This window comes from Sabethes cyaneus, chromosome 3 (genome assembly GCF_943734655.1).
Source record: "Sabethes cyaneus chromosome 3, idSabCyanKW18_F2, whole genome shotgun sequence".
Lineage (NCBI taxonomy): Eukaryota > Metazoa > Arthropoda > Insecta > Diptera > Culicidae > Sabethes > Sabethes cyaneus.
In genome coordinates, this window is record NC_071355.1 from 211,817,464 (window position 1) to 211,832,825 (window position 15,362).

The 15,362-nt window shown below is 43.4% G+C and overlaps 1 protein-coding gene across 11 annotated transcripts in view; it reads right to left on the reverse strand.

Moving 5' to 3' along the window:
* LOC128741304 (nuclear receptor coactivator 3) overlaps window positions 1–15,362 on the reverse strand; it is a 365,971-nt gene that overhangs the window by 3,912 nt on the left and 346,697 nt on the right. For 8 of the 11 annotated variants that reach the window (XM_053837025.1, XM_053837024.1, XM_053837023.1 and 5 more), the window contains 8 exons: window positions 13,258–13,344; window positions 12,455–13,184; window positions 11,864–12,394; window positions 11,615–11,800; window positions 11,292–11,551; window positions 10,973–11,231; window positions 10,430–10,564; window positions 9,359–9,847 (listed from right to left, as the gene is read on the reverse strand). In XM_053837025.1, the coding sequence (XP_053693000.1) occupies window positions 9,359–9,847; window positions 10,430–10,564; window positions 10,973–11,231; window positions 11,292–11,551; window positions 11,615–11,800; window positions 11,864–12,394; window positions 12,455–13,184; window positions 13,258–13,344 (2,677 nt within the window). The remainder of the gene's footprint in view (window positions 1–9,358; window positions 9,848–10,429; window positions 10,565–10,972; window positions 11,232–11,291; window positions 11,552–11,614; window positions 11,801–11,863; window positions 12,395–12,454; window positions 13,185–13,257; window positions 13,345–15,362) is intronic. The other 3 variants (XM_053837030.1, XM_053837031.1, XM_053837032.1) reach the window with 3 other exon arrangements.

The following is a 15,362-nucleotide window of genomic DNA, read 5'->3' on the forward strand; positions in this document are numbered from 1 at the left end:
TATACCGAAAACTCAATGACCACGAATAACGGAGAAAGAAATTCAGGACGGAACAATCGGTATAGGACACGGCAAGGTACAAGGAAACGATTAAGGGATAATGATTGGAAACTTGATACCTGGAATGTCCAAACTCTCCATGAACCGGCACGGGCTTGCTCGCTTGCTCGAGAGCTGCATCAACTCGGACTGGACAAATTCCGGAGAAAGGGAGTTCCGTGCAGTAGACCCTATTGCAAGGCACTTCTTTCAAGTACCACATCTACTACAGTGGCGGTAAAAAAGCAGAACATGGAGTCGGTTTCGTAGTGTTGGGAAAACAAAAGCAACGAGTTATCCGGTGGAGGCCCGCAGACGACCGTTTATGCGTGTTGAGAATCAAGGGCAAATTCTTCAACTACAGCCTAATCAACTCATACGCACCGACAAATGGTAAATCCGATGATGCTAAGGACGAGTTTTACGACAGGCTTGAGAGGACCTATGGAGAGCGCCCAAAACACGACGTGAAAATCATCGTTGGAGATGCAAATGCGCAGATCGGGAGGGAGGAATTCTTCCGTCCAGTCATTGGAAGACATAGTCTTCATCTGTCGACCAATGATAACGGTCTGAGCCTCATATATTTTGCCGCGGCCAGAGGAATGGCCATCTGTAGCACCTACTTTCCACGTTTGAATATTCGGAAACGCACCTGGAGGCATCCGAATGGAGACTCTAGCTCTCAGATCGATCATGTCTTGATTGACGGTCGGTACTTTTCGGATGTTATCGATGTACGGTCTTTTCGGTGACCAAATATCGATTCTGACCACTATCTCGTAGTGAGTAAGATTCGCGCAAGGCTGTCGAACACGGCGAAAGCTCACACTGATAGAACGCTGCGTTGCAACATCCAGCGGTTAACGGCAGACGGCGTAGCAGTGGAGTACGCTACGAAGCTTGACCAACGAATCGCAGAACAGCAGGTAGAAGGAGAAGATATAAATAAGCTGTGGAGGAACATCCATGGTGCCATCGAAACGGCTGCGAGAGAGGTGGTAGGCACGCCGCGTGGAAAATAGCGTAACAGCTGGTTTGATGCCGAATGCCAGAGAATGACAGATGAAAAGAACCAGGCCAGGAGTCGCATGCTCACTGCGGCAACGCGTCAAAACAGAAAGAGGTACAGAGAGACTAGAGCTGCGGGAAAAAGAATCCATCGTCTAAAGAAATGCGAGTACGAGGAGCACGTGCACGCCGGCGCGAAGGAGTGATACGCCAGCAACACGGAGTTTCTATAAAACGGTGAGATGCAGGAATTTTGCCATGCCTGTGATGTGCAATGATAGTGCTGGCAAGCTGCTTACCGACAAAACGGCGGTAGCAGCCAGGTGGAAGGAGCACTTCCAGACACTGTTGAATGGAGAGGTAAATGCGGAGATCAGCAGGGACAGGATAGGAATTGTAAGCGATGTTCAAGCTGTGGAGCCACCAACACAGGAGGAGGTTAAAAGGCAATCAGTGAGCTGAAAACCGGTAAGGCTGCTGGGAAGGACGGTATCCCGGCTGAACTTCCAAAAGCGGGGAGCTAGCGGTTGTACGAAGCAATCCACCGGATCATTGTCAGGATCTGGGAGAACGAACAAATGCCGGAGGAGTGGTTGGATGGCCTCATTTGCCCAATTTTCGAAAATGAACATCGACTGGAGTGTAAAAACTATCGAGCCTGCCTACAAGGTACTTTCCCGTATCCTGTTCTGCAGATTGAGACCGTTAGCGGAGTCCTTCGTCGACGAGTATCAAGCTGGTTTTCGCGAGGGTCGCTCTACGACGGATCGGATGTTTACCCAGCGTCAGTTGCTAGACAAGTTCCGGGAGTACAACTTGCAGACACGCCATCTGTTTGTGGACTTTAAAGCGGCATACGATTCAGTTAAACGAAATGAACTGTGGCGGATAATGCTAGAACATGGTTTTCCGACGAAACTAGTTACGCTGATTCGTGCGACGCTGAACGGATCGAAATCATGTGTTAAAATAGCGGGTGAGACCTCAGCTGCCTTCGTGACGTTGGATGGACTGAAGCAAGGGGATGCACTCTCTAACCTGCTATTCAACATTGCATTGGAAGGTGCATTACGAAGGGCAAACGTGGAAAGGAATGGAACTATCATCACGAAATCCCACATGCTTCTTGGTTTTGCGGATGACGTAGATATCATCGGAATCAACCGCAGAGCAGTGGAAGAAGCCTTCAAGTCTTTTAAAAGGGAAACGGCGAGATTGGGACTTACCATTAACACCGCCAAAACGAAGTACATGATTGCTGGTAGGTAACGTAGAAGCCCAAGTGGTGTTGGTGCCGAGGTGGAGTTAGATGGGGAACGATATGAAGTAGTGGGGCCTTGGTACACTCGTTACATGTGACAACGGCGTAAGCCGCGAAGTGAAACGACGAGTTGCAGCCGCGAATCGAGCTTTCTACAGATTACGTAGCCAGCTGAAGTCCCGTAGTTTGGAAATTCGCAGAAAACTGGCCCTCTACAGAACACTAATCTTCCCGGTGGCCCTTTACGGGCACGAATCATGGACGCTAAAGGAAGCTGATCGGCGAGTGCTTGGGGTTTTAGAGCGTAACATTCTGCGATCAAATGCGATGGTGGCAAAATGGAAAATGGAATATGGCGCAGACGCATGAATCACGAACTGTACCAAGTATACAAATATGCTGATATAGTGAAGGTAGTGCAATGTGGCAGGCTGCGGTGGGCTGGACACGTGACCAGAATGCCCGACGAAAGAGTAGCCAAAACTATTTTCAGCAGAGAACCAGAAAGAGGCCGTAGACTCCGAGGCAGACCCCGCACCCGATGAGTGTTCGCTGTCGAAGACGATGCACGTTCAATTGGTGTTTGTGGGGATTGGAGAACGGCACCCCAGGACCGACGGTACTGGAGAACCATAATTTGTTCGGTGCAGGATCGGTAACGGACCGATGCCACTAAAGTAAGTAAGTAAGTATTTCAAATTATTAGTGTACCTTGCATACAACTTCAAGCAGCAAAACAATATAGTTGAAAAACAACACAAATAGGAGAGGTCACATGTTGCTCCCTTGAGGAAACTCGAGAAGTTCGTAATGCGGGTAATCCATATCGTCGAAAATTTGTCATAATCGAACAATTGTTTGGCATAGATATATTTGGCACGACAGATTGCCGAAAACTAAAGATGGAATTGCATTCGGTCCGAGGCAACACAAATGTTTGAACTATTTAGCAGCTAACAGAAATTGTATCGGGAATTGTTTCAAACTTAGTTATGTCCACTTATTGAACAGGAACATCAACAGAAGCCATGTTAGCCTTCGAATCAAGTGCAAACAGATTTTTCGTCAAAAATTGAAAACTAAATGAATTTTTTCATAGTAGTTAAATGCATCTAGCGTCTATTCTGAGGTTTTTAGGTAAAAAGCCAGCTACTAAAATTCACTATGGGGAAACTCACTGTGTTGAATGAAAGAAAAAATTTAACTCCACTGGTGCACCACATATGGGCGGCGCGTGGGAACAAGTGGTCCGCTCAGTAAAGAAATGAGTGTATGAAAGGAAGAGTGGTCAAGGTCATTCATAGCTAGAATGCACGAGCGCGGTAAGCCAAGTCGCAGATGGATTCATCTGCAGGTCGTCTCCATATAACATATGGGTTATTAAATCCTGGGACTAACCAATAAAATGTATTTTTTGCACAATTGGTTTTTAATCATCAACGAAGTCACCTTCCGTAGTGGTACAATCGGTCCTACGATTGTAAATCTTCCTTACCTTTCATTTAAAACAATTTGTTCTTAGCTTCGAAAATATTCGGTTGCGAATATAACCTCAGTCGAAGTCATATCCTTTCACTTGATTTGTCCTCTTTCCTTCGATTTTTCATCGCATGTCGATGCGAAAAGGGCTCGATTCCAACATTTGAACCATTGAACCATTGGTTTGAACGTCTTTCTAAGACTTGACCCTTCCTTATCGATAGCCTTCACGGCCGGCTATTAGAGTACAGGGCAGTTACGGAGCTAGTGAAAAAATCCTACTGACTCTATCTAGCAGCACCGCCTGGCCGAGCTTCGATCATACGACTACTGGCTTGTTAGACCAGCATCGCATCTCGAAACCAACTAAGCGGCTTTAACCATTGCACAGATTTTAATAATTTAATACCAACAAAAGGTATATTAATGAGTTTTCTAGAAAACATATTGGATACATATTACACTCTTAAATGATTCTAGTTGTAAATAGGTCGGATTTAGCTAAAGCTAAGTTGAAACTACGCAAAATGCCCTTAAAGTGTACAAACTTAAACTTTGGGTAAAAATGTCAATGAATTTTGGCTACTTGCTACCGATAACTGAATTATTCTCTATGACAAATAACGCACTTTTAAGTTCCTACTACCAATTTTTTGGTTGAAAAACTACTCAAAATCTGAGTTTGTACACTATAAGAGCATTTTGAGTAGTTTCAACCTAGCTTTAAGTAAATTCGACCTATTTACAGGTAGAATCATTAAGGAGTGTAGAATTCTCAACAGCCAAGTCGACTTCTTCCCCTAGTTTCAGGCGTTTCATTGTCAAGAACCATTCTCTGTCGTCTGACATCCTTATGACGTGCGGTTCGGTTAAGCGGTTCCGGAGGAAATCATGTCAGGTAATTTTTCGAATTCAAAAACAGTTCAATCTATAAGGTGATAGACCTTTCAAACAAGTTTTGTAGTAAACAGCTTCAACTTCATGTTTGTCGACCCACTTCTAAACCTTTGTTATAGTATAACCACATACAAACAGACATAACTCTTGGACGAAAAATCTACCAACATTATCGTCACGCACATTTTGCCTAAACACTAGCACCATCTATGATCAACATTCCCAAATATTAACTTCAGCAGGAATGTCCCTCGAACACTATTTTTTATGGGGCATTCCTCACCTTTCGTCGAGAAGCGTCACAGAATAGGAGAATGAGTGTTATGTCTGCTTGCCTGTGACATAATAAAGGTTAATTTAAACCTCATCTTCTCAGCAAACAATTTGGTTTGTATATCTCAATTGCAACTGACAAAAAGAAATCAAATCTTAATGAAGAAGTTATATTTCACACCACATAAGAACATATAAGTACCAAAGTGGATGCAATATGCGTGCGAAAATTTTAACAGTAATTTGTAATTCTTTCCTGCGCTCTATACAGCGGTTTTTAGGACACGCAACTTAATACTCCACAATATATGATGAAGATTTAACTTAATATTACGATCATCTATACTGCTTTATAATTCACAATCATGAGTTGTATATGAGGACACGCACGACAGTTAAACTACTTATTGTTCACTTTGTTGTGACATACTCTAATAATTATACAATTCCAATGTAAAATTCATATGCATACGATTTAATGTGAACTATTACGATCTTGTGTTATCTAGGTTATCTTAGCTAGCAGACTAGAACTTCGGTTGCTTATATGGTACCAAGAAGGCTCTGTCCAATTTGGTTTTGACCTGTTTGGCTTTAGGATCCCAGGCGTCTCATCACTCACAGCTTCCCTCCAATTTAGTCACGCCGTCGTGGCTGCTCTACTGCTTCTACATGGTTAATAAAATCAATGACCTTTTAGGATTTGGGCTCTACACTCGATAAGGAGTAAGAACCAAACTTCCGAAGAAGTTACGCATAGATAAGTTAAGAGCCCCGCAATTACAGAGCAGATGCGTTGAACTTTCAAGTTCTATAGCTACCTATTACCCCCCCCCCCCCCTCCTTTCCACCCTTCCCCTTCATTCCCGAAAAAATCCTTCATCATTACTTTCCCTTACCGTCCCTTCATCAATTGTAGAATCATCGTTTCAAAATAAATATTAATATATGCCTGACCGCATTTCAAGGTCATAACTAAAGTCACGAGTTTGGTCAAGTTCAAAATTGCAAAAGTGGCAGGTGTCTGTATCATCCAATATTCTTTAAATGATGAAGAGCGGGACTATGTCCAGTTAGGTTAGGAGTCCCCTGATTGGGTGCAGCTCACTGTTTAACTGTTTAGTCTATAACCCTATATTTTCAACGAGATGCTTTGTTAACAGCATAATCTAGGTGGGCAGTCAAGTTCAGGTTTAAGGCAGAATTATTCCGAGGAGTTTGATTTCATTACTGAAGCTCAGTCTGACACAAACTAGTATAGGGGGAATAACAGTGTATGTCCTGCGCTTAGTGAATGGTCAACTGTTTTTGTGGGGTTTATATTAAGCCCCTCTAGTAAACATCACAACACGGTGTAGGTAATAGTCTCGTAACCAAACTGTGATAGATTGTGAAGAAATGCGTCACCCACCACTGGTCACCAGTGATCAAACCAAAGCAAGGGCGAGACTTGCTTGCATAACCGAAATCGTGACCGATATATCTCGCAACGAACCTGTGATTTCTCTACTTGAAAGCATGACTTGAATCTAGCTCGTAGTCGATTCTGTTTCGAAAGAGAGTGGTAAAAATTAAAGCGAAGGAAGCGTTATCGAAAAGCGCCTTCAATATCTAGGAAAACGCAAAGTGTCATCTGTTGATATTTGAATGATTTTTCAATTAACACCACAACGCGGTGCAGTGCAGTTACCGTAGATTTACCGTATTGGTATACATGTTGATTTCCATGCAACGGAGCTTTCATTAAAAACTCATTGCGGATATAGTTATCCGCGATTTGCTCCATCAACTTGTGAATGCGTTTATGTCAGGGTTATTGGTCTGAAAGCTTTTTGCATTGCTTGTTCTTTTGTATCTGCCTTAGGTATGCCTTTAGGTATCGGCCAATTCTCCGACTTTCCGCCAATTCTCCGGGTTATGTCACAAAGTGAAATGGCTTGAAAAATGTTGATTAGCTCGGACATTATATTGCTGTTTATTTTCTGTATGAAAACTGACAGAATACCATGCGGATCTGAAGTGCCCATTTGATCGAAGCTTCTGTAAACAATCGGCACGGTTTGGCACATTATGTAACGACACATTCCAAAGCAGCGAGGCCTAATTTCATCAATGTTTTCTTAACACTTTACACTCTACATTTATATAAAACAGGAAGGAAACAATGGGAATCATGCAAATATTTCTTAACAGCCAATTGTGAAGCTACTAGAATTTTCAACATTTTTTCAGTCATTACGAAGCGCGAGGCTCCGTTCCACCGCACGGGTTTGCCGGCCTAAACAGTGGCTCTGCTCTCAGGTATGGTATATCTTTACCAATATTGCAACCCATTGACATTATACCAATCATTACGACTGATCGAAAGCTCTAATCCTAGCGGTGTCGTCGCGAATTCCATAATAGCTGTGGCGATCTTACACCAACCATTCTTGAGAGGTCTAACTGTTCACAGGCACAGGCACAGTGGGACCATTCTGAAGAAAGACGGTCAAAGGACTTTTCTCGCCTTTTTCTGACATTGTGAGCTTAGGTGTCTTCGGAGAAGTTTCTTAAAATACTATTTTGCATGTTTTGATTTTTTCATACAATGAGGTATTAAAGGGATATCACACTTCAAAAAAATAATAACTTTTTGTAGGAGCTAGATAACAGGTTCATGAATCCAGCAAAGTTATAGAATTATAAATTTCATTAAACTTTGCCGAAGATACGAAGTATTTACGCTATATGGTTTGCGAGTTATAATTGGGTTTCTGTCGCGATCCCAGCCTTCGGCAGCCTAAAATGCATCATTTCGTTCATATATTCAGAATCCTTTGATAAGAACAACATCCTGAATCACTTAACCATAGATGTAATTCATGCAAACACAATTTACTGTGTTTTAGACAAGAAATATGATGAATTAAAAATTGTTGTCATACAACTTGCATTTTTCAACTACTGATGGCGATTCTCCCACCACGGAAGTCGCAACTGCTAAAAAGGATCACAACCTCGCTACTTAAAGCATTAATTACCGTTTTTTAAAAGTCAAGCGCTCAATTTTCACATACGATATTGTAGTAGACAAGCTTATAACAGTGCTAATTTGGGACAAGTTTGCAATACATCAGTGAAATTTAGGACTGCTTAAGAAAGCACCTGGTGATTGAAATACGTTCGGGCTGATTAAAAGTAGTTTCAGCGCCTGAGTTTTTAATATAAAAAATCGGAAGTTTGGCTTAATAACAGTAACTTTTAGTGGAAACAGCTTGAAGAACTAAAGAATAAGATTGGTATGTTGATATTCCCCACTTAGTCAAGCCATCGCTTATAATAAGATAAAACTACCAGCGATCCGCTTATAGGCTGCTTAAAATTACGTTAAAATTGCGTTAACCGGGTTGAATTCTTGGTTTAGTTATGAACACTTCAAACGCACTTGAACGATTGAACCTCGTGCAAGTCAACCAGCTCCATGTTAATAAACGAATTCGGAATATGGGTCATTCTAGCTCAAGTGACCAAGAAAATCGAAAACATGCAATCGGCAATCAGCGATATCAACCGAAATTGACAAAATTGTTCGTTTCGTCCCCACAATGAACTCCCAATACAGTTTTACACCGATTGATCAATCCCCCTAGCAGTGGCACTACTTTCCTTTTTCAACTTTTCAACATTAAAATATGAGCACTCAGATCGGTTCAGGTATCTGAACGAAGCGTGTGAAGTTTTTTAGAAAAACTCACATACATTTACTAAATTTTCGGATAACAATCTAATGGTGTACTAGACAATGCAGTGCACATAAAACTCACTTTTGAGTTTTATTACAGGCAAAATCATAAAGGAATCGATCTTCTACTCCAACATTTTTCTTCTTCTGTGGGGGGCACAACGAACATACCGAACTAAAGGATAACAACTTCAAGCGAACTGATTGATGTGATTTTTCTAGATTAAATACTTGATTCTACATTGTTCTAAATGCCAATTTCTTACCCTCTTGATAGGGTTCTCGTTTTCGTCGGCTACCGATGGCCATTCGCTAGAAGCTAGTAATTTACTACCTAATACAGATCCACCGATTTCTTCCAATAGCAAAATGGTGGTTCGTCACAGTGTAAGAAGAAATTTTCAAAATGAAAGAATCATTTGCGACAAAAGGTATCGCAAAGGACACCGTTTATACGAAGATAGTAAAGAAAACAGAGAAGAGAGAAAGAGAAAGAAAACACCAGATTAGGGATGAAGTTAGGGTTAGTTGGTGCGTCAACGGGGGGAAAATGCAGGGATCGAATCCAGCTGCTTTCAGTAACGACCGTTGTTATCACGGGTGGGTGGTGTCAAGTGACAATGGTGAATGGTGCGAAACAATACAATATGTGTTGCAGACAAACAAACACTAACCTTTCGGCGCGAGGTGAAAATTGAATAGCATTGACGGATCCATGTCGCCTGGTGTGTTGAGTAACGATGACGTACCTGGTAACTGTGATGTCTGCATACCGTCTGCTCCGTTTCCAGAGCCGTTTCCACTTCCTCCTCCTGCCGTACTACTTCCTCCTCCTGTACCTCCTCCTCCTCCTCCACCACCACCACTACTAACTAGATTCCCTGTGATGCCCCCCATTCCGGGACTGAGCACGGAAATGCTCGGTCCACCGCCGGGGGTGCTTCCGCCACCAGTGACAGCTCCTGTCACACTTCCAGGTCCCTGTATGCCCCCGCTAACGCCTCCCATGGGCGACATGCCGATCGGACTTTGCGGTGTTCGCAGGCCGCCCGCTCCACCAACACCGCCGCTAGCCGCGTTCTGCGCGCGAACACTAACGACCGCTCGCAGCTCCTGCCGGACATGCTCGGACGTGTTCAGCCCACCACCACCACCGTTGGCACCTGCAACAAGAACAAATGTCGGGGTTTCTCTTCTATCTGTGCAGAAATTCCGGTCGTTATGGTGATTGTTTATAAATTTACAGCCGATGTTTTTTCGGGTTAAGTTGTTGTGCACTGGCGGAAAGGTTATGTACAAGCGGGTCTGTTATGACAAAGCCAAGGAAGGTAGGTTAGCTGCTAAAAATTTCGAATTTTCCCAGACAAAAAAAGATACAGAAGAATACATTCAGTATAGGTGAAATGGCCAAATTGATTTGATTGCTCCCAAAGTTGCTTTCACGCGGAGGCCAAAAGGTGCCCAGCGTCGACCCGCGGGTTAGATTGTACGAACACATATACAAACAGATAGTGGTACAGCACATTTACAGGTAGAGTATGTTCTCGGTACAGGGGGATGATTAGTGATGGTGAAATGTTGTTTCGAGCGGAGTAGAATATATGCATGATATTGAGGCAATGGCAATGGTTCGATGCGCTTAAAACTTGAGCAAGAGACATATTTATATGAAGGAGATGAGATGCGTTCTGTTTCGTGGGTGGAGATGGGTGTGTGGGGTGTTGCTTTTGGTGGGTACTGCTTACCAGTTTGGCTGCGATTGAAGAAATCGCCTGGTGAGCCCGCCGTGTGCTGCTGCATGGCGGCATTGCTGAACATCATCCCATAGCCACTAGCATCTGGATTGGGTCCATGTCCGCCGTACGAGGGACGTGGCGATCCTGTGTGTAGTGGAAACAGCCGATTTAAACCTAGTTCGTACGAATCCTCTCGAATCGAATGATTTCGGCCATAGAGCCCGTGGATGTTTTGAATGTATGTGTGTGTGTTTATGTGGACGAATCATTTTCTAAATCTAATTTATTGCTAACCGCACTCTTTACTTCGCACTGCTAGGAAGCGATTAGTAAAGAGTGGGAGGAGCTCCTTATTATTTTTTTTATTAAATTTGAAAATTTGGCCAATATGAGATAAAATTGTTTCGTTTCTCCAAGACACCCTCCATTCAAAATCGTTCTTTCCTAACCTAGTTGGTTACGCTAGTTTATATCATTCCCAGAAGCGTGGATTGGAAGCGTTTGTATTAGGATTGGCAGTCTGTGAGTGTGTGTGTTTCATTTAAAACGTACCTGGAAGATGCTGGGTGGCTTGGGGAGGAACACTACCCTGTCTCTGGAGCCTCATCTGCTGGCTGGCGAAGACCGGGTTACCGAAGTTGGGTCCGGACGCTGTGTTGGCTTGCGAGGGACTCGGTGGTCCGGGGAACCCTCCGTCTACCGTCCCACCGAACGAGCTTTGCCGTGGAGTTCCCGGCGAGTTGAGCGATCGCTGTCTCTGTGGAGCCACAAATTGTCGGTTGGCGGCGGCTGGATTGAAACCCGGCACCGTCTAAAAAAGAACGTTAGAAAGTTGAGTTTGGAAATGATGGAATGATCCGGCGAAACCTACCGATAGTTGAGCATTAAGCATAGGATTCTGCTGTTGGATGGAGAGGCGAGCATTGGCATTCTGCTGCCACTGCTGTTGCTGCTGCTGTAATGCCGCTGCATTAGGTTGGGGCACCTGTTGGGCACTGCTGAATTGGGGTTGACGCGGGGATAGCTGTTGACTGCCGGCACTACTTTGCTGGAAGCTAGCTACCAGTTGCTGCTGCTGCTGCGGCGACATCCGATGACCGGGGTTGCTGGTAAACGGATTACCTTGAAAACCTACAAAACAGTTTCATTTATCTTTAACGAGAAAGATTCGGTTTAATTTTGAAGGATATTGACCTGGTTGCTGTGGACTAAGTTGCGTCCGTTGGCTCGGACTTAGCTGCTGTTGCATCAGCTGACTTGGCGAGAAACCTGGACTAAGCTGAGAGTCCGGTACGCTGCCTGCTCGCGTTAACGAAACATTCGGCGCAACGGTATTGTTGAGCAACGACTCGATGTTTTGCATGCCGGGTGTTAAACCCACTGAAATAGAAACCATCATTAGTAAACATGAGGCTTTCGCAATCCTGCTGATTGTACACTCACGGTTAATATCTGCATTAGCTGTGGCATTCACCGGCACAACCATTTGCTGTTGCTTTTGCTGCTGCAGGAGTCTCTGTCGCTGATGCTCTTGATGCAATCGCTCACGCTGCTGCTGCTGCTGGGCTTGCAGTTTTTGAATGGCCAATGCATTTGCTCCAGGTGCACCGTTTCCTATTTGCCCAACGCCGGGCCCTGGACCGGACATTCTCGTGCGTGGCGTATATACTGGAGGCGGGGTAAAGTTCGAAGGGTTAGCAGTCGTTGGCGTTCCCGGACCTTGCTGCTGTTGTTGTTGCTGTTGCTGCTGCTGCTGCTGTTGCTGCTGCTGCTGTTGAGACATGGGTGAGCCACCCGGTCCCATTCCGTGCATCGGATACGCTGGCGGACTGCCGCTGTACTGTATGGGAGAGGTTACGTTTTCGATCTGCATCAGCGACTTCTGGATTGCATTGATTGCTAACTTTTCCTGAATGTCTTGCTGGCTAGATTGGGATGGAGTTGCGGATGTGGATGACTCGATGGAACTTATACCTGTAATCGGACGGCCATTCATTTAGTTTCTTATTGTGTTAGTCTCGAATCGAAACTTACCTAAAAGACTATTGAGTTCGTTATCGCCAAAGTTGCCCTCTGGAGCGATGTCGATTACATGGTTAAGTATTTCGTTCAACTCCGGATCCCATTCGGGCGTCGGCTGGCTGGTGGTCGACGAAGCTGAAGAGGCGAACGGACCACTGCCGACGGAACCGATGCCCGAGTCCTGGATCGCTGGCGAGTAGTTTGGCTGGCGCTGCTGGGCAGCAACCATTTGCTGCTGAAGCAAAGCCTGCACATGCTGCTGATGGTTGAGGTAGATATCGGATGAAGTAGGTGGCTGTTGTGATTGTGAAGGCATAGCTGATTTGCGCATCTGCTGTTGTTGCTGCTGCTGCATCCGTAGCTGATGGCTCATCTGTTGTACTTGCTTCAGATTGTTGTTGTTTGTGGTCAGGTTGTTGTTGTTGATGGTTTGATTCGGTGGCGTCGAACTGGTGACCGGAGGCATCTGCCGGGCCACGTTACTGATGGGTATATCGGGGATGATACGGTTCAGGGGCAGGTGACCGGGCAGCAGCGGTGTCGGTGCCTTGGCCGGGTTGGCCAGTAGCGAGGCTAACATTTTGTTTTTCTCGCGCAATTTGGACGGTTTGTCATCGGGGCGCTTCGCAGCAGCGCCCTCGTCCGGTTCGTTCGACGGGCGCTTGCGATCGTTTCCCTGTAGGCGAAGCATCTGGATTAGTTCCTCGTTGTTCAATGGAGCCGGGTGTTCCTTGGGTTCATCCTGTGAAGACGACAAGGAATGCATGAAAAAATTTCGGATGAAATAAAAGCAATAGTTTGTTGTTTCCACTTACCTTCACTTTCTGCAGCTGCCTCAGCAGCTCACTCGTCGGCCGATTTCGCGATTCTGTATCGTCATCATCACTTTTTTCGTTGAGTAGCTAGAAAGCAAAGGAATAATTTTAGTTTTCTTGGTAACTCGAACTACGTCAACTAACGTCTACTAAACGTTTAAATCACGAATTTACTACTCAGTCAATTAAAAACACTTTTGTACTAAAATGAATTATTTTAACCAATTTTTCTACTTAGAAAAGTGCACCCAACACTGTACAACAAGAACTAAAAAGTGTTCGTTTGAATAAACAGTAGCAGCTAAAGGGGGCTCAAAGACCAACCAAAGTGTAACGAAAACAGGAAAATGAAACTGAAAATGTTATCAACCGAAAGTACCAAAGGAAACTAAAATCTATTTCAGCCAAAAAAAAAGAAGAGCAGAAAGAAATAGGAAAGATTTTGTTTTTGTTTTTGCACGCGTACCTGTAACAGCATGTTATTGCTACCGGATTTGGTCTCGGTGCCGCCCGGGCGACTGCCCCCCAAGCCACTACCACCACTACCCTGATGGAGCCTAACTGACTGAGGTAAACGGTGCGAGAGTCCCGTCGTAGTAGTACTTAATTTACTTCCACTATTATCCTTATCTTCTTCGGAATTTAGTAAGCCCTAAAAAAATATACAAAATATGCCAGGCTCCAGTTGTAAATAGAAGTGCTTTTGCAGGGGAAGTGAGGGTGAAAAGTAGAATTTTTGTTGGACGAGAGAAGGGGTCTAAATTCATGAATTACCCGAAGTTTTTTAGTGAGGAAGTTATCGATATTTGTCTACATTACTACTTTAAGGTTTCTATTAACCTAAATACTAAGTCACCCATCATGTTTCCGACGATTTCATGGTTGAATAAATTCTTAACAAGGCACGGTGAAACATACCACGAGTAGCGTGAAGTGACCATCGTGGTATATTTTAATAATAATGATAGCGCACTTATTCAACTATTCATCTCAAATAATTTTCGATTTTGTATGAGTTATTTCTACTTAGTAATTTTAATCTTATCTTAGTTTAGTATAAGATTTCTATGTTAGATTTTTACTATAATTTTTCTTGATTTTCTCTTGTTGAAATTAAGCAATTTTATGGGCTTTTATCATAATTTCATCTTAATTATGTCGGTGTCTTTTATCAATTACTAGCTAACCCGACAAACTTCGTATTGCCACAAATTAAACTGTGTTGTACATAAATCGTGAATCTCGGATGATCTTTGTCACTTTGCAATCTTGAGTTTTGCAAGTTTTTGGGGATTGTATAAAAATTTTCCTCACAGTAAAGTAGAAAACAACTCCCCATTGCTCCTCCAAAACCCCCCACATGCCAAATTTGGTTCCATTTGATTAATTAGTTCTCGAGTTATGAGGAAATTTGTATTTCTTTTGTATAGGAGCCCCCTCCTAAAGTGGGGAGGGGTCCTAATTCACCATAGAAAAAATTCTTGCCTCCAAAAACCTTCACATGCCAAATTTGGTTCCATTTGCTTGATTAGTTCTCGAGTTATGAGGAAATTTGTATTTCTTTTGTATGGAAGCCTCCCCCCTTTTAAAGGTGAGAGGGGTTATAATTCCCCTTCTAAAGAGAGGAGGGGTCTCAATTCACCATAGAAAAAATTCTTGTCAAAAATTCTACAATTGATGAAGGGACGGTAAGGGAAAGTAATGAAAAAGGATTTTTTTGGGTAAAGGTATAGATAAAAGTTGACTTTTATCAAAATCTGTATGTGCTTATTTTGATCACTTCAATATGAAATCTACTTCTGATAAAGCTAATTGTGAAACTTTAAGATTCGGAAAAATGTTGTCACATATAACTTCACTGTGGTGAAGTTATAACACTCTCCTAAATTTGTTGCAAAAATTAAATTGAGAAACAATTATAGTGCTGTTCAAAACCACCCAACTTTAGTCTAAAACGACTCAAAGGTAAGTCCAGCGCAAGAAAATTGGCTGATAGGTTAGTCGAGCAATCATTCAGCACCCGGAATCCATGAATGAATTGTTTTGAAGAGTAGCGAACTGAGAAACACTTACACTGTCAGCAGTTCAGTAGTCATGTCTATGGG